This window comes from Panthera uncia, chromosome A2, assembly GCF_023721935.1.
Source record: "Panthera uncia isolate 11264 chromosome A2, Puncia_PCG_1.0, whole genome shotgun sequence".
Taxonomy (NCBI): Eukaryota; Metazoa; Chordata; class Mammalia; order Carnivora; family Felidae; genus Panthera; species Panthera uncia.
Window position 1 is genome coordinate 39,713,672 of NC_064816.1, and position 20,259 is coordinate 39,733,930.

A 20,259-nucleotide genomic window follows, 5' to 3' on the forward strand; every position below is an offset into this window, starting at 1 on the left:
TTAATATAATGTATGTCAGTTATATCTGAAACACACACACACACACACACACACTCACACACACACACACAACTCCATTTGGGCAACCCTCACTTACACATTAGTTGCTGTTCTCTCTAGCATAACCCATCCTTCCCCTGAGCCAAAGGTCTACATTTCATTTACTTGAATTCATTTTTGCCTGATTTCTAATTGTTTAAATATATCTTAATTGTCTCTCCAATTTTCCTATGGACATTCAACTCATTCTAAGATGAAGTTAATTCTTTGCCTGATAGTAAGGAATTAGACTCAATACATATTTCTTTTTTTCTGACAGAATTTTCATACTCTCCAAAAATTACTCAAATATTTGACAACTTTTCCCATTGTAATTACAATGTTAGGAACTAAGCACATTCTGTAGAGCTATTTAGAACAGGAGGCGGGACGAAGGTACCAGTGAAGTTACAGTTTGGCATTTTGCTTACATTTTTGGTTATGCTCCCCCCATACACTTTAAAAAAAAATCTACGAGGTTTCCTCCAAATATGCTAATCTGTATTATTTCACACTTGGAGACTTCTGTTTCAATCACTTATCAAGGTCATTCTCCCAACTTTTATTTTTTCAAGACACATAATGGCTTTAAAGAAACTGATGGTATATATTATGCTCTAACTTTGGAGCTTTTGCTCCTCCGGCACCCGCTACCCATGAACTTAAACATGCCGCATCCTCTTTATCACATCTGTATCTCTTGTTCCTATCCAAAGGGCACAAGAAAAGATCTGAGCCTGAGTGTTATAGCTTAGCAGATGAAATAAATTGGAGCCCAGGGAAATGAGCTCCTCAACTACTACTTGGTCAAATCAGAAAGAAAATTAGTCTAGATGCTAATGATGATGTGTGCTCAGCATGCCAGGTGGCACATGATCAACCCTCACTGAGATGAGAGAAAAGCAGGAGCTATTAACAATTTTAAAGCCATATTGGGGAAACTGCAACCCAGAAAGTTAGCCACATGACTGGTAATTAAACACTCTGCTAAGTCGTTTGTCTCTCCATGTTAGTGCTTGAGTCATTATTGAACCTAAGAAAATATATATTCTTATCTTGGTGTAATTATATAAATTATTTCTTAAGATTTTCCCGATTAGTCTATCTTTCTCTTAGTTTGTTTTCTTTGCCTTCCTACCTAACAAGCACTCGGGAAAGACATTTTCACTAGTTGTTTCCTTTCAACATGCATATCCATGCCGCATTTGGATATTAGGTCTGCTGTTCTTTATATACCCAGGGCAGAGCCAGTGCACCCCAACTCACAATTAATTTCAAGGAAGTCCCATTTTCTCATTGCCTGTCTCATTTTTTGCTTCCTACCCCAACGGCAACAACAGCACCAACAGAAACAATAGTCACTGTGCAAGTGTTTGTTTCCATATTTCTTCACTGCTTTTCAAATTTTTTCCTCCAAAGAAATCTTATGCCAATGACCAATACTCAAAACAGAGAAAAGCCCAAGTCTCTCTGGGCCATTTTGACAGTAACGGCTTTATCTCATTTGATTCTCCAGTGATGCAGTATGTTATTTACTATTACCATCTTTATTTTAACTGAACGTTGGAGAGCTTTAATAACTTGCTCAAGGCCACACAGCAGTAAGAGAGTGGAGTCAAAACTGCATTTATCCAATCAACACATATTGTTTGCATGCCTCCTGTGTACCAGATAGGACTCTTGGCACTGAATAAACCAGCAGAGTTCCATGTCCCTTATGGAGCTTCCATTCGATCCGAGTGGGGATGAATGCAAGTCTGTCTCATTCTAAGATGGTGTGGACTTTGTAAGACACTATGCTGGCTCTACTTCCATTATTTGGTTTTCTCTTTCATTCGATTACTCTCTCTTTCCTGACATGGCCAACAGAGGTATGCTTCAGCTTTCTTATAGAATATTCTTTTTTTTTTTTTTTTTTTTTTTTTTTTTTTTTTTTTTTTTTTTTTTAAAGAGAGAGACAGAGGCAGAGGGAGAGGGAGAGGGTGAGAAAGAATCTTAGGCAGGCTCCACGCCCACTGTACAGCCTGATGCGGGGCTCAATCTCATGACTGTGTGAGATCATGACCTGAGCTGAAATCAAGAGCTTGATGCTTAACTGACCGAGGCACCCAGGCACCCCTCTTTTTTATTTTTTGTTTAAAAATTTTTTTTTAATGTTTATTTATTTTTGAGAGACAGAGAGACAGAGACAGAGTGTGAGCCGGGGAGGGGCAGGGAGAGAGGGAGACACAGAATCCCAAGCAGGTTCCAGGCTCTGAGTTATCATCACAGGCCCAACGTGGGGCTCGAACCCATGAACTGTGAGATCATGACCTGAGCTGAAGTCAGACACTCAACCGACTGAGCCACCCAGACACCCCTTTTTAAACATTTTTTTAATGTTTATTTACCAGGCGCCCCTCTTATAGACTATTCTTATCAGCTTAAATTTATATATTGCAAAATTAACATCTCTCTGCCTCTATGCTGCCAAACAATTGCCAGCAATGGCTAGCTTTGCTGTGGTGCTTGAAAACCCACAAAGCCCTTTCCCACATATTCCCTTGCTTATTTCTCTTAACTATTTCACAAACTACAACCAGCTCTCAAATTATGATCCTGTGTAATGGTTTGTAAATCACAAAGTTATGAATGGGGGATGTGCATCTCCATCTTCTTTTTTAGGCATGCAAAATATGTTTTTTTCTTAAATTTTCTTTAAGTTAATTTGATTTAACCATGGAGCTTCATATCCCACTCATCTAATGGGAAATTCAACCTCAATCACTGCGGGGGTCCCTATTCCCAAACCCTCGCCAAGAAAACTTACTATTACACTGGTTTGATCCCGTCAGTTCCTGGACCGTGCTTGGAAAATGGGAAATCAGTGATCATTGCTGCATATGGAAAATACATGTTCCCTCCTTGTGGTCTTGCTACCAACATGGACACTGCCAGGTAGAAAGCTATGAGGCCCCCAAGATTTTATAAGCCTCAGATGTTTGTTTCCACCAAGGTCACCCAAAATTTCTCTTACATTTTTTCCTCAGTGGCATTTCTCTCTTCTTACCCTCCAGGATACATGAAACTAGCTCCTTAAGGGCTTGAGCTTTGGAATCTAGGAAGCTAGGAAGAAAGGGCTCTTACAGGCAACTTCTCTTGACAACCATCATAAACTCTCTGGAGGCAAAGAAGCTTAGAGTTAAAGAACTGCTTGAGGATATTTACTGGGGAAAATTCCATAAGTTGATATTTCAAAATTCTTCTGAGATATGACTTGTACTTATGTGTTATTATTATGAGCCAGAAACTGTGAAAAGCATATTAAGTGTCTAGTATCATTCAATACTCCCCAAATCCTAATGAGGTTGAGCCAACTACTGCACCATTCTGCAGGTGAGGAAAATGAGGCTCACAAAGTTTACACAACTTTTCTAGCACATCCAGGGAATGACAGAGTCAGGACCTGAGCTCAGGTTTGAGCTCAGAACTACTTTCCTTTGCATTTCCTTCCATCCGACCTATCTGTCCCAACAATGCCACTGCTGTAATCATTTGGGAGCTACCACGGGCTGCCCACCACCTTTCAGTGCTTCCATTCACTGTCCTGGAATTAAAGGAACTTTCCAACTAAATGTTCTTGGCTTCCTTTAAGATGCTGATAAAGTTGGTTTGCTGTATCTGTGTGGGGTTTTACTTCTTTAAGTCTGGGCAGCTCTGTCTCTGATTAAGTTTCTTCGTGTCAGGACCTGAGTGTCCTGTGTTTAAGGGGCAAGAAGATCTTTCCCTATGGATGCCTACTAAAAATATACATTAATAAGACTCATTCCTAGATGTTTGGGTTCAGGGAGTCCAGGGAGGGCTCTGGGGGTTCAACTTTAGCAAAAATTTGGGTAATTCTGGTGCAGGTAGCACATGGTGCCCTCTTAGAGCATCACTGCTTTAGTCTGCTTTTTCTCTATGTTATCATCAATATTTATTCAAGTCAATGTTTGGTTACCAGAAACAGAAACTCTCTAAGTTCAAATATAAAGGGAGTTTACTGAAAAGAAGGGCAAGGTGCCATTATGAAAAAGAAGACAGTGAGGTGACTTAAGAATTGCACAATTGTCAAAGAGGTATTCTGCGTTGCTTTCTCTAAGCCTTCATGGGTCTCTGTCTCCTCCATTCACTGGAGTTGTATGGGAATATGTCTGTTCCATCTCATCTCTGCAGACCAGCTTTGTCCTGCTTGCCCACGGCCTTCACTTGAGAAGCCTTAACCGAGTCCTAAATTCGACATATCGCTGCATTACACTCAGTGATTACAATCTCTATATTGCTTAGTGCAACATAATAAATAAGAATCTGACTAGCTCAGCTTAACTGTCTATGGATCTGATGGCCACCATGGTGCAATAATTTGAGGTTACTTAGGCAAGTGGTGGGGTCTATGGTCCTGTGTTGCAAATGTGCCTGTGAAAACCTGTCACTGAATCAGGAGTTACAAACGTGAGGGAAGTTTCCAAAAAAGATGGCTCTGGGTCGGGATGAAATCATAACTGTAACTCTTGGAATATCACTGTCAGAGAAGTCTTAAGACTTTTCATCTTGTGAGTTCTCAGCTCAACTGCTCCCACTTCCAATTGCTCCCTATTAAACATGGCGCCCAGTCTGGATGGTTCTTCTCAACATTCAAAGCCATTGGAGCCTGGCTCTCCTGTGTCTATCTGTAGTTGTCCTTCCCACAGGATCTTTCTTCTGCAGGCAAGTTTCTACTCCTCTACTTCTCCAACATGCCTTCCTTAATCTGGAATGTTTTACATTTTCTCTGTGTCTGCTTACTTTTCCTTTTTAAAGTTTAGATTTATTTTGAGAGAGAGAGAGAGAGATAGAGAGAGAGTGGGGTGGGGCAAAAAGACAGAGAGATTCCTAAGCAGGCTCTGCACTGTCAGCACAGAGCCCAACACAGGGTTTGAACTCACAAAATCTTGAGATCATAACATAGGCTGAAACGGAGAGTTGGATGTTTAATCCCAGGTGCCCCCAAACAGAGTTCTTTGAAAGTAAGAATTAGGTCCCAGACTTAAGGCAAGAATTAAGTTACAGACAGCTATCTTCTCAAGAACCTAAAAGAGTGCAATGTAACAAGGCCACCAAAAAAGTAAGACAAAGAGCTGGAGGAAAGAGTTTTCCTGTTGGCATAAATATCTTTGAACTTAATAATGCAATTCAATCTCATTCTTATTTTCTAGTCAATCTATTTAAAAGATTTAGCCCATCTGATTGATATATGATCTCCTTCCATATTAATGTTTTTTTTTCCTTTTCTATCCCAAGTTATTTTCATTCAACTCATTGAGTTAAACTCAATATCCACTGATAATCACATGGGACAATGTGGTGGTAAAATTTCAATAAAAGTCAGACTTTAGTTAAGATGTCATTGTTAAAAAGAAGTTTAAATTAAAGGAGACAAGGTACCACAGCAACATACATATACAGTCTAATTAGTTTTAAAAGAAATTACCTCATAGCCAAGTAAATGTCCATTGCTTAACTTCCAAGGAATGGTGTTCCATGACACTTCAATTTCTGAGGAAGACAGGCTATTTGCAGACACTTGAGATGGAGCTATTGTAGGCTCTGTTTGGCAACAGAAAGTGAAATACAGTTATTATTTTGGTACTTAATTCAAAAATCTATTAAAGCTTTTGTTTTCAAAAAAGTACTATAATGTATTTGAAAATTCAACTAAGTAGATTATAACATTATTTGAAAACATGAACCATGTCTTGGTCTATTTCCATTCCTTGGGAGTCAATGGGCTTTTCCTTGCTAAACAGCCACAGGAACCTGTTCTTTCCTCTGTTGTACTTTTTTTCTTGGTACCTTTTCTTCCCTTCTTTTCCTTTGTTCTCTCCCCTTCATCCCACAGCTCTTGCTTGGGCACTCCTATGCCCACAAAGGCTGTCTGTTTATTTATTTATTATGTTTTGCCAAACAAAGTCATGCTTTACAGAGTTCATTTATTCAATAAGCATTTAGTGAGTGCCTTCTGTATTCAAGGCCCATAACAGGGGCACACTCAAGTAAGATGGGCCAACTTCCAGGAGTTCACTGTTCTGAAGGAGTAGACAGGCATGCACAGAACTTATAACACAACAAAAAGATCCTTTTGTAATAAACAACTCTTAGCAGCTTTAGGGGCTCACAGTGATTCTCTCCTCTCAGGGCACAGCTCTGAGCAGAGGCTCCCCCTGCCCTGATATCCATTTCTGTGTTAAATGATCCTTCTTCTGGGCCATGCTTATTGATAGTGAGACAGAGTCTTGGTCCAAGGAAGGACCTATCGGATTTTTTCTCCTGAGTATTCGAAATTTGGTTTGGACAAATAAGGAAGGAGTACTTGAGGTCAGTCAACCTCGTGTGACACCCTACAGAGGTAGATGGTTTCTGAGGCCCCAGAGCTTCTCTGATTAATGATCTTTATGAGGTGTGCTGTTTAAAACTTCCTTTGATTGGATAAGTCCTAGTATATTTCCACCAAATCCCTTACCTTTCTCACAGATAAGTCAAATCTGTTTCTGATGTTTGAAATAGAAAGACCTTTACTGAACTCATCATTAGTGGCAAGAATAGTAACAGAAGGAGGAAAGGGCAGAGGAGGAGAGGGCGAAAGTCTGTAGTTGTCCCTCCTTCTAATTGCCAGCCTTTCCAATCCACGGTGCACAGGGTAGGCAGTGTCTGAAAACTCCCTGGTTAACTGCCATCCTTCCACAGATCCCTGCCTTTGTAATGAAAATCTTTGGCAACTCTTGGAAATGGGGTCTGGCTATTAATATGAAGGCTTTTTTTTTTTTTTTTTTTTTGCAACGGTTTATACTACCTGTTTGTTTTTCTCTCCGAACTCTGTAGAAAAAGAGAGGATAAGAATAGTGTCGGGGGTATTAAAAAAATTGAGTCTTCTTATTATTTTATACACAACAACTGTGGACCATGTTTTTCAATTTACTGCAAGGTGCTGGGGGTAGAGAAGACACCGTATAATCACATTTCATGAGTTCAGAATGGTTAAGAGCGAAGGCTCTGGGTTAAAATACTAGCTTAGCAAGTCTGTATGGAGTGTGGCAAGTCTATGAATTTCTCTTATTAAATTTCCATTTTCTTATGTATAAATGGATAATAATAATAGTGCCTACATGTAATTCCTCCTTGGAAAATCCAAATTAGATAAAGTCTGGCAGATGGTAAGTATTCAATACATGTTAGCTCCTGTCATTCTTATTAAGTAGAACCCCATGTGAGAGCCAATATTCAGCTGCTTTTGTCCCATAAAATGGCAATTTCATATGATTCTCCTAATAATAATATTTTCTAAAGAGATACCATAGTTGGGGCAGGTGTATAAGAAAGGCAGAGAAGTGGAATGGGTCCAGAGTGGACTGGCTGGAGCTGGTGCATCACATTCTCGAGTCTGCCCATTGCACACCTCTCCATGTCACACTTCCCGTCCTCTCCGTCCACCCTGCTAACATCCTATTTGCAGGTCACAGGAAACACTATAAAACCTGAGATTAGGGCATTCCCAAGAGAGTATCTTAATCTTATCCCCAAAAGAAGAAAGTTGTGGAAAGCTGTGTTGTTCCTTGCTTCACAAACTGGGACTTGAATGCACTCTTCATCAAGATTTTTATAAAGGTTATTTACTTTGACAGTGGGGGAGGGGCAGAGAGAGAGGGAGAGAGAATCCCAAGCAGGCTCTATGCTGTCAGGTTGGAGCCTGACTCAGGGCTCAAACTCCCGAACCATCAGATCATGACATGATCAGAAACCAAGAGTTGGCTGCCTAACCATGTGAGCCACTTAGGTGCCCCAGCTAATCAAGAGATTTTTAACCAATAGTTATATCCTCTGATTAGTTAGTGAGTCTGGTACTTCCAAGTAGGCATGGTTGATGTTTACCACCTGAAATGTGAATCTCACTGTGACTTCAGTTATTATCCTTTGGAAGAAATTTATCTGAAGTCACAAAGAACTTCCAAATCAGTTTTTGGAGCATAAGTGGTTTATTAGGTTGGAACTGATATATAATCAAAATGTTTTCCATACCTTCTTCTGCAGAGAACACAGTTGTCACCGGGCTAAATGGTCCTTCGCCTTTGTTATTATAAACACCCACTTTAACTTCATACAGTGAAAATGGCACGATGCTTTCATTCCTAAAGACATATCTTGGGGTATCAGGAGATGTAACCACTGTCTGGATCCAGTTGGTAACTCCAAGGGGACGGAAAGCAACAACATAACCAAAACCTTCACCATTCTGCAGTTCTTCGGGGACTGGCTACAAAGGAAAGACATATTAAATTACCCTTACACATGAGAGTGAGATAAAAATAAATGGAGCTATAATCCTTATTCTTTTGCAAAAGCCATCAAATAATAATTGACATCGTATTAAGCGGTTATATAAAAAAAAGGAGAAAAAGGTCAGTGGCACAGTCAGCTGCTTTTAAACAGACATATGCCACTCTTTCATAGCCATCCAGATAACTAATTAGAATTTTCTAAAGTTATTCAAATCTTTTTGAGCACTCTGTAGCTCCAATGTGACTTATGTATCATAAGATACGCTTTTAGTTGAATATACCTCATCTCTTAAATCAAATAAAAATCATCTAATCCCTAATGTTGAGTCTAAGGAAAGAAATTGCCCACTGATTAGATGGTTAAATACAAAAGGAGTAAAACTATAAAAAAAAGAAAAAAGAAAGTAAAAACAGTGTATTAAGGTCAAAGTTGTGTTTAGATCATGTCAAAAATTCCTACTGACACTCCATCACGATCTCTTAACTTTCTAGTTTTTCATCAACATCTTCAAACAACACAGCCAATTCTCATGCTTTCTGACTTCAAATGTGTTAATTAAAATTTTTCCTAATTACAACATAAAGCAAGAGCTGAGAGCATGGCCAGGAAGCAAGCACCTGCTGGAATCAGTGGGTGTGCATCAGTGGGGTTACAGCTGCATGGAAAGCCGTGAGGACAGCTTGAGAGAAAACAGCCAGGACTTGACTCTCACCCCTATGTTTACCAGCCAAATGACCCTGGGCAAATTATTTAATATTCTCTATGCCTTAGTGTTTTCATCTATAAAATGTTCCAAGAGTGAAATGGAAAACAAAACAAAACAAAACAAAACCATACACAAAATGCTGGAAACAGTGATCAGCATAGAGTGAGCATTCAAAAATTTGAGCTACTAGCATTACCACCCCCTCCAGTACCACCACCAGTGCCACTCAGGAGGCCATGGTGGGAACAACAACCCCCTGTGGGGGAGGATGGTGCCCAGACACTTACATCCCAGGTTATCACCAGCTCAGACCGGCTCCCACCTCCTCCACTGACTTCTGAAGGAGGCACTTCTGGAACTGTGTAGGTTAGAGACACAGAGATAAAACCCTATTTGCATTTGGTGACACTTATGTGAAAGAAGATTCAGTGCTGCCTCTTTCTTTTTTTTTTAACGTTTATTTATTTTTGAGACAGAGAGAGACAGAGCATGAACGGGGGAGGGTCAGAGAGAGGGAGACACAGAATCCGAAACAGGCTCCAGGCTCTGAGCTGTCAGCACAGAGCCCGACACGGGGCTTGAACTCATGGACCACGAGATCATGACCTGAGCCGAAGTCGGCCGCTCAACCGACTGAGCCACCCAGGCGCCCCAGTGCTGCTTATTTCTAATAGTTGAAGTAATCTGATCACAGGCACATTATACACATGCGTATGTGTGTATCTGGATCATATAAAACATATATGCAATGTGTGTGTGTGTGTGTGTGTGTATCTTTGGGGAGATCAAATAATTTACATTTGCATGAAATTATCAAAGATTCAAAATATCTCAAATAGTAAGAAAAAAATGACTCTGTATAAAGGTTAATACAACAGGGGAAAGTGGTTCACTAGGTATGATGGGAAATGAATCCAGCATGAACATTTAACTTGGGAATATTACACAGTAGAGATCTAACTGGTGAGCCAACATTGGCTTTACCTAAAAAAAAATGACCTAGACTCAAATCCTCAAATCTTGTTAAGACCTGCTCTTTATAAACCTCACACAGGTGTCAGATTCCTTACTTACACTGAGAACTTCATGCTTCCTAAGTTCTATGACATAACTAGAATAGAAGTTCCCTGAAGGTGGTCTTTGTTCCCAGCTGTATCCACCATATCTAGAACATGCTGAGCACACAGTAGACACTCCTTAAATATGTGTTGTGGGGGGCACCAGGGTGGTTCAGTTGGCTAAGCATCTGACTCTTGATTTCGGCTTAGGTCATGATCTCATGGTTTGTAAGATCAAGCCCTGCCTCTACCTTTGCAATGACAGTGTGGGGCCTGCTTGGCATTCATTCTCTCCCTCTCACTCTGCCCTTCCCCTACTCCCATGCTCGTTCACTCTCTCTAAGTAAATAAATAAATATTAAAAAAAATATGTGTTGTGTGAATAAATAAATGGACTACAAAGATCAGCAAGGTTCCCCTATTTCTCATAATTCCTGCCGGAAATGTCACATGCATTGTCCTGAGTAAAAAACCATCATTAAAATTACTGAAATGTATTCCTTGACTTCTATTTTGGCTTAGTATCTAAAGTGATATGTGAGCTGTACTTCAAACATCCTTTTAATTAGTATTAATTAATATTAAAGATTCTGAAAAGGAAAGTCTATTGATTCTCTCAAATGCCTCAATAATGTGATACTATGTACACTTCCTAATTTCCAGTTTCAATGTTAGGATATTATAAAAGAAGTCTTATGGTTAATACTAATAGTTTCCCCAAATATAAAATTTTAACAGTGATTCTCTCTTAATCATTGAGGGGTCAAAATATTCATAATCACCAGTAACTTGAGCTCATTCATGGAGCATGGTGGCAAAATGAGATTTCCTAGCAGCAGAACTCCCAAATGTCATTATCCTACCAATTTGTCAATGCTTGTTATAAATGAAAACAGCATTTCCCTTGTTAACAGGGTGACTATGTCAGATAGTAATTATAACCTAAAGTGACAAAAACATATTCACTCAACATGCACTAATAAACGCTGATGATGGACTGAACTTTTGGAAATGTCACATTACATTAGAATCACTTATATGAGTGTCTTTTGACAAATGCCATATGGCCAGTTCTGCCATTAGATAGGTCAGATAATTGCAATAATGGATTTTTGAGGTTGATTCCCTGCTGGCCTGGAGACCAATGCCAAGAGAAATGGACATACACACCCTATTAACCCATTTGATTCAGAAAACAAAAACACTAACCTGCCTCTTCAGTTCTTACTTTTTCTGAGGGCAAACTGGGTTCTCCACCTCCAATTTTGTTGCTGGCTACAACCCGAAATTCATATTCCACCCATGGATTTAACTCGACTACAGTAGCTGTGTGTGTTTTCCCATCAATGATTTCAGGCACTAAAAAGGAATATATCAGAGAAGTGACAGTCTGCATGTCTTGGTGCTGACTTAAAATCCATTTATATGTACCAATGGCATTTGACTCTCTTCTTTTACCTGTTGTGGCAGTTTGCCAACCCACGGAGAAAGGCGTCCTCGCCTGGACAGAATAGGATATAACTGGGCTATGGTTATCTGTACCTTCTTTCCAAGAGAGTTGGGCTGTTGTATCTGTAATTTCATCTACCTTCACATTTTCTGGTGGTCCAGGTGAACCTAAGGAAGACAAAAATGCAAACACTCGGTAGTAATTCCATAAATGTCATCTTTTATACCAAAGTGAAGAATGTGTGACATGATCCATTCAATACCTACAACTGATTCTAATTTCAAAACTACTTGGGAAGAAGGGCATCTGCCTAGCAATACAATAACCACTTTTTCTTTTTGACATTTCTGCTTTTAGATATTCAATCTGGATGTGAGTCAGTAATTTCAAAATCATGGTATTCTAGGCCTGCAAATGACACCCGCTGTTTGAGGCCTCTGTTCAGTAGGATTACTGCACCTTTCCAAATTCTGCATCTTTTACTTTTGGCATGATTTCTTTTCTTTTAATTTACTGATGCACATCTGTAGTTCCTAGCTTGCTGTCTGGAGTTGTTTTATTCTATCATGTCCTCTGGTCCTTTTTTCAGCCCAGTAGCAAAGCAGTACCATGGACAGTAGCTCGGATTGGCAAATTCTCTCAGGCATTCTGGATGATCCTGGTGTTCTGGAAGTTGTCATATATATACTATCACTATTCCCTTTCATATTAAACACTGTCGCTGTATTAATGACATGCTCAAAAACACATCAGCTTGGCAGCAGCTGTGAAATGCTTATTACAGTGAGAGCTATTTGAAGGGCAGAGCTGAGATATTTATTTTGTTGAATTAGCATCCATCCGTATTGTCACATCCTCTATAGACTATTTGGGGGGGGATCAAATCAATAACATAACTCACATGCTCATATGTGGTCTCATGGTTTTTCCTCCAGTATGAAATTATTAGTGGAGATGTAAAACAAACAAACAAACAAACAAACAAACAAAAAACCACTGAGGCATTCATATCTACCTCTTACTATGAGGTCGGCGGCAGATGAAACACTGTCCACCCCCGTCTGCACCATACACACATATTTTCCACTGTGTTTCAGCTGAATGTTTCTGATCATTAAATCTCCAGATGAACTCTGTTGGGAAAAAAACAGGTAAGGAACACACTGTCATTTTGAAAACACACACAGTCTTGAAGGCTGTAGCCAACAACACCATGGAGATGAAACCCATATTTAGAGAGAAGACCAAGGTGGTTCAAGACTGTAGATTGCTACAATGGAATGTATGGAAATAAAAACATGTTAAAAACCATATGTGATTGCAGATATAGATTTCTGTATCTAAATAAATGACAAGCTTCCTTCTGGGCATTTATGGCTTCAAAAGTAAATAAGGGCAGAGATTACGGCCTCAGAGTCTATTTACTTCCATCCACTAGGATGACACTTCTTTTTATATCCACAGCTCAGCACCGGCTCAACTCTTCTCTCTGATTCCAACCTCTCTGCAATTATCTGCCTGAGAAGAGGAGAGAAGCATTTAGGTATCTGGTGGGAGATAAATACAGCAGGACAAGAGGATTACCGTGGTTGAAACACTTTTCTGAACACATTGGAGCTTAAAAAGCCTAAAGCCATTTAATTCTTTCAATACAGAATTTAGGAACAGTCAGTATGAACCCCTCAATAAGAAGAAATTAAAACACTTTAAACCTGAAAAATAACAGCTGTCCATAAAGACATTTGCTGGCATCCTCTAGCACCAATTAATGGAGCAAATGCATTTCTAAAAGCTCAACTTCAAATGTCCTCATTTTAAAAGAATATAAAATCATGTTCATAAAAGTATTTACTGCAGGCCAGTTGCACGCATTAGTAAAAATATGGATTAAAATAAAATGATTTGGCAAGCAAAGCTCTTTGAACATGATCACTTACTGAAAAATCTCTAAACTGGTACATAAGAGGAAGCAATAGTGTTTATCGTATTAATTAAAAGGACAGTTTTACTCTTAAGTTTTCCTAGTATTTTTTAAAAGATGGATTCCACTACTGTGCTTCTAGGTAATTTCCTAAGATCTCCTACAGGGTAATTCCTCAAATATTGCTTCCTATCCTTTGGATTCTTAATGGGCTATATATTCTCTGTTGGTCAGATTCTGTGGCTTTAGCCTGAATTTCTTGAGTACTGGGAGAAAGCAGATGTGAGGTGATTGATGGCTGTAATTAAGTGATAATCCAAAAACTGTTAAGTTTGCACATTTTACTTTCAAGTTGAACTTTTTTCTTTCCCTCCCTCTCTTTCTCCTCAGGGTTATTTAGAAATTTATCCCCAGGACAAAACTTTCAATGCTTGCTGACCTTTAGAAACTCTTCAGGTTTTATGAGCTCCATACACTCACAGGAGGTTGATTATCATTTCTATAGAAATCTCTTATTTTCAGGGAAGTAAGAACCGTTACTATTAAATTCCATCAAGGCATTAGGTCAGTTCTTATTCTTGCTTATGTTTATTTGCTTATTTTGAAAGCAGTTCGGTAAAAGAAAATTGTAACTGGACTTTCTTTATGCCCTTAGACATATAAATACATCTTTTAGGCACACTTGCTGTTTGTATCTGTTGAAAGAGTAAGGAAGAGACAGATATTGACTTGTCATTTCTTTTCACTTATGGTATGAATGGGTGAAGAAAGAAATAATTAGTTTGCTTATGTCAAAACCAAATCATCTTCCTGAAGAAATGTAGTTGGGCTCACCATCAGGGAAAATAGAATTTTTAATTATCTTTTTACAATGTAGAGTGGAAAAAGGAAGCAATTAACTGAGAGGTGTAGACAGCAGGAACCAGTGACTTTTTTCCAGCACTAACATAAAGTTGAGCGGATGAATACGTAAATGGAAAATTTAGCAAAATTTAAGATGGCTGCTCTCTTTAATTTCTGTCTCTCTCAATAAAGCATATTTGTATTGTTCCTCTTCAACTGTTTCTTCTCTCTTACTCTATTTTTTTAATGGATCAGTACAGAGAATTAAGATTCATCTTAACAAAAGTTCATTGAATGTTTGCCATGTTAGGTTCACTCAAGGATAGCAAAGTATCTAATACATGGTCTCTGCTCTCTAGAATGTAAACCCATGCCAGGGTAACAGATATATACATGTGAAACAAATTATTTTCATAAATATAGAAAAGTTATGTATTGAAAGTTAAACTAAATTACATGCCACAGACCATTTGTAGATAACTTTAGAATTAATGAGATAGAAAATTCCAAGCCCTGCTGAGGATTTGGGAGGAACTGGAACTCATGATGATTAGTACAACCATTCTGGAAAACTAGAAGTATCCACCAAGGCAGGACATAAGCATAATCTATGACCCAAGAATTCCATTCGTACGTATAAACCTTACAGAGATGTATGCCTATGCTCATCAAAGACATTTACAAAAACGTGTGTAGCAGCACTGTCCATAAGAGATAAACTATACAAACAACTTAATGTCCATCACAATAAATAAGTAGTGGAACACTCACTTAAGGAAATACTATTAGACCATGAAAATGAATGAACCATAACTACATACGTCAACATGGCTGAGTCTCAGCATCAAAGACATAAATCAGAAGAGATAACATTATAGTAATCTGTCGTATCACAGATGTAGATTGTGGTTTTCTTTCAAAGGATGGGTAGCACCATGAAGATTTCTAGGATATGGGTCATGCTGTTTCCCGATTTCAGTGTTGGTTACCTGAGTGTGCTCATTTTGTAAAAAGTCATTGAGTTATACACTTATGATCTGTGCATTTTTTTGGTCGAATATAATAGCTCTCAAAATTCAGTCATTACTACATAAGACTATATGTTTATATGCTCCACATTAAAAAGGGGCATAGGCTGAAGTTGTAAAATAACATGATTCTAATTCTAAACTCCAATTTCTTTCACAAGAATGAAATATTTGATAATAATAATGTAAGTAATTGTGCCAATTAGAACATCCTATAATTTCTTATCAAGATGTAATTGAATATTCTGACATTGCAAAAAGATAAAAAAGGAAAAGAAAATTCCCAAGGGAAGTTTCACTTATGTCAAACCAGTTCTTGTCCTCATCAGTTTTTCATTGCTCTTGGTTACAATATAGTTGATTGCTGACTGACTGTGATAAAGGTGAGAGAAGAGGTATGTCCAGAAAAACACCAGGAAAATTAGTAAAGTAGTACTCAAGAAAACTGAAAAAAGTTGTCAAAATATGGCAAAGCAGTACTCACTAGATTATTTTCTTAACATATTTATCAATAAAATGTCATCCATTACTTAGATATATTTAGATTCAAATGAAACAACTTAGGAACATTAAAATCATCAAGCACATTCTTAGGAACACTATTAATTCTTTGAATAAAAAATAGCTTGGACTGATGAATGGATAAAGAAAATGTGGCATATATATATATATGTATATATATATATATATACATATATATATATATATACACTTACATATACGTATACATATACATATACATATACATATACATACACACATACATCCATACAATGGAATATTACTTGGCAATCAACAAGAATGAAAGTTTGCTATTTGCACCACGCAGATGGAACCAGAGTGTATTACGCTTAGTAAAACAGTCAGAAGAAGACATATACCATATGATTTCACTCATATGTGGAATTTAAGAAACAGATGAGCATAGGGGAAGGGAAGAAAAAAAAAGATAAAAAACAAAGAGGGAGGCAAACCATAAGAGATTCTTAAATACGGAGAACCAACAGAAGTTTTCTGGAGGGGAATGGGTGGGGGGCTGGGCTAAATGAGTGATGGGTATTAAGGAGGGCACTTGTTGGGATGAGCACGGGATGAGCACTGGATGTTATATGTAAGTTAGGAATCAACACATTCTACTCATGAAACCAACACTAAACTGTATGTTACCTAACTTGAATCTAAATAAAAAAAAAATAGCTTGTAGCTTGTTTTCTATTAAATTAGTCTGTTAGTATTTCTTTGTATTGTTTTCCTGAACTCACCCTTTTCTCCTCTTCCTTCAAATACAGTGGACCAGAATTGGACAGATGCAGAGTCAAAGCTTCATTTTTAAAAAAATCTCCCCATCCCTACTTCCCTTAGATCTCCCTCTCAAAGCACAGCAGTGCAATTCTCAGTCTTTCCCTTTTCAGTGCCATTGATCAGAGATTTACTCAGAAATGGAGCCTTTACTAATGGGACAGGCCTATTCTAATCACTTACAGGACTCTGAAAAGCAGGAGACATTTCACTAAGTTATATGAATTGTAGATTTTCTGAAATGCCCTATCTTTTAAAAATAAGATAATTTACTCAAAACTACTGATTAAGCATCCTCCTGTACTTCAGTCACGAGGGATACAACAGTGAAAAAAATAACTGTCCATATGTTCATGGAGTTTGCAGTTGAAAGACAGTCATTAATCAAATGACTACAACATACCAATGTAAAATTACAAAGTAATAACGCAAGCTCGAGACATAGAGGTATCTATGATTTTCTGGAGTTTTGGTGAATTGATAGTTGAACTGATATTTGCAATACGAGTACAAGCTACCTAGAAAAAGAGGGTTAAGAAAAAGGCACTTAAACATATACAAAAATGCTAAGGCAAGTGAGAACATAGACTATTTAGGAGTACAGGGGAGAGAGGATATCAGGGGTATAGTTAGTCCACAAATTGTTGATTTGTCCCCAGAAAACTTAAAGCTCATTGCTGATAGTTTCAGGTTCATATTTACACCTTGATGACAATGAAATTTTAAGTGTTTTCTATTTAAAAAAAAATTTAAGGCTTTGCTAGATTTACTTGATTATCCAATTATTTGTTCATCTAATCATGTAGATGTCCCCTAGAAAAAAATTACATCTAGAACAGGTTACAGGTATAAACAGTAAATGGATTTATAAGCCAAATCATCTTTGAAATAAATGCTAAGGGAAAATTCAGGGTGCATGAAATATAGAAGAGGAGCTTATTAACTTTTCCCTATATTTTCTTAGGTGATGATGCTAATGGAATTTTTGATGTAATTTAAAGAGTGCTCTGCTCTGAAAAAACTACTACATGATGTGATAACCCATGCCAGGCAAAAACAAATAAGCAGACAGATCATTAATAATTATAGGTTGGCTGAAAGTACACTGTGATATCTACCATATGCTAAAAATCAAGGTATAAAATAAACCTTAGAACTCAGGAAACCTCTTGAACAGTGCAAATGTAGCATAAACTTTAATATAACAAATTATCAGCAAAAACTAATTTCCTAGTAAGCACTCTGAATGTAAATGCTGCTGCTGGACTGCCGAGAAGCATAATTTTCCAGTTTACGGGGGAAAAAAGCCTTTGACGGCTATTTGGAAGGCGAGGTCGAATAAGTGATCCACCTCCTTTTTGTCGCTTTACACGGCCTGTTATTGCATAGATTCCAATGTTAATCATTCATCCTATCGCTGGGTTGCCTTCCAAATCCTGACACTGCATGTAAATCATATGCAGGTGCCTTGAAAACAGTCAAACCTGCTCGTTCCTTTTGGAACCTGGGTGGTGTTTTCCTCTGTGAAGGTCCCTGAAGGAATTGTTGGTAGACATGAATGTCTGACCAACCAAATTACAACGTGCCCCCACCATCAATCCAAAACAGCTGCAGTAAGGTCACTTCCATTTCAGATGTACACTGTTCAGGCAAGGAGGAAAAATAATTAGCAGTCCTGAGACCGGAAAAACAGGTCCTAACACTAACAGTCTTAGTTTGTTGACTGATTAACATCTTCCTTGGAAGTTTTCTGAAGCCTAGCTGTCTGAACAGATGATACTAAAGGCAGAAAATGTGTTGTCTGTTCATATCAAAATTTACTTTATTTTCTTTTATACCAACAATTTGGAATAATTGTTCCCTTACTGGATTGAGAGCTCCAGCTTCTTCCATCATAATGGTTTTTGGAAGAGTGACACATAAAAGATGACAAAAACTCAGGCAAAGGCACTTCATGCATATTTTAGGTCATGTCAAGTGCTCGTTTGCTGTAAGGTATCAGCTTTTCTACTGCAAATCAAGTTCATATTAACAATATGGGACACTTTTTTTCTGGAGGGCGGTGTGTTGATGGAGGACCTAACTAAGCATCCGTGATTTCAGGATGCTTACTCTTTGTTCCCATAGTAATTTTAACTCAATGTTTTCTAGTGACTTCATTCACTAGAGTCACACCTCCACAATTTGGTTTCCTGTATCCTAGTACCAAATGCTCCTTACTTTTTTCTTAAAATTATAAACTTTCTTAAGCTTACATTTATATGGAAATTGATATGGAAAATGTATGTTTTCATCTTAAACAGAAAACTGCTGACCAAAATAATCATTACCTGCCAAAATGAATACGGTGAGTAGAAAACAGCACAAAGGACACACTGTCCACAATAATGTACATGGGTATTAGCCGGACACTTTCAAAATCTCTGAGACTGAGACCTTTGCTCTTTTAATTAAAAGGGGACTTTAGCAAGTATTAGAGAATCGTTAGTGACAAACTGAACATCATACTGAACCATTCTCCTTGATTTAACCTAATGATTGAAAGACAATTAAAAACATAATAGATCTCTCACATTCTACCTTGTTATATATGGCCTATGAGTACATGGTCTGTGCTTTGCAAAACATGGGGCTCTCCAGTTCACTAAATCCAGCAGTGCTCAATGCTGGCTGTACAGTAAACTCATCTGAAGAGTGTTTTAAAAAATACCAGAAATGCCTGGGCCACATTCCAGAACAATCAAATCGGAATGGACTAGGAAATGGAGACCCTTTATCTGATTCTAAAGTGTAGTCAGGGTTAACAATCTTGATACCTCCTAACATTTCCATTCTTCATCTTCACTTCATTTACAACTAAAACGTTCTAAATAATCACTCATGTCTTTCCCTAACTCTAAAATTCTGCAACTAATAATTGCATGAGAAAAGCATGAAGTTAGGCTGTTTACTGATGGGCTCATAAGTTGAGAACAGCGCATGGGTGAGAAAACCAGTATTTATAAAACAGGTACTAGAGGTCAATGACAAGGCTTATTTCCTTGTAATCAGACTGCCTTGGTATGTTCACCATAATTAAAAAAAAGACAGTAGATACTGAAATAATTCAACACGTTGATTAAATTTCTATAGATTCATACAAAAATTTACTATTTGTCAACATGAATCATTCCAGGATTCCTTTTTTTCTAAAAAAATTAAGTTTATTTATTTATTTTGAGAGAGAGCACAAGCAGAGGAGGGGCAGAGAGAGAGAGGGAGTGAGAGGTACTCCCAAGCAGACTCCATGCCAACAGCATAAAGCCCAAGTATTCCTTTGGATTTAGGGGTTCATTCTGACATAGCATGAAAGCATTTCACATCATGAGAGGCTACCCTGAGTGAAAATTTAACTTGTGGATCAAATCTCTCTCTCTTTTTAAATCCTTGTATCAGAGCTTAAAATTTAGAGATAGTAGATTCATCCATTGTAGAATAAAAAGACTAGTATATAAGAACAGGAATCTACTCATACAAAGGAATAAAAAGTAATTGTTTCATGAAACCTTGACCGAGTGTGTCAAATGTATTTTTACTTCTAGCTT

At 37.9% G+C, this 20,259-nt stretch overlaps 1 protein-coding gene across 1 annotated transcript in view; it reads right to left on the bottom strand.

Moving 5' to 3' along the window:
• CNTN3 (contactin 3) overlaps positions 1 to 20,259 on the bottom strand; it is a 249,938-nt gene that overhangs the window by 25,675 nt on the left and 204,004 nt on the right. Inside the window, exons 13-18 of the mRNA XM_049640891.1 lie at positions 12,600 to 12,717; positions 11,593 to 11,751; positions 11,344 to 11,493; positions 9,364 to 9,434; positions 8,110 to 8,344; positions 5,528 to 5,643 (exon numbers count right to left, since the gene is read on the bottom strand). Of these exons, the coding sequence (XP_049496848.1) occupies positions 5,528 to 5,643; positions 8,110 to 8,344; positions 9,364 to 9,434; positions 11,344 to 11,493; positions 11,593 to 11,751; positions 12,600 to 12,717 (849 nt within the window). The remainder of the gene's footprint in view (positions 1 to 5,527; positions 5,644 to 8,109; positions 8,345 to 9,363; positions 9,435 to 11,343; positions 11,494 to 11,592; positions 11,752 to 12,599; positions 12,718 to 20,259) is intronic.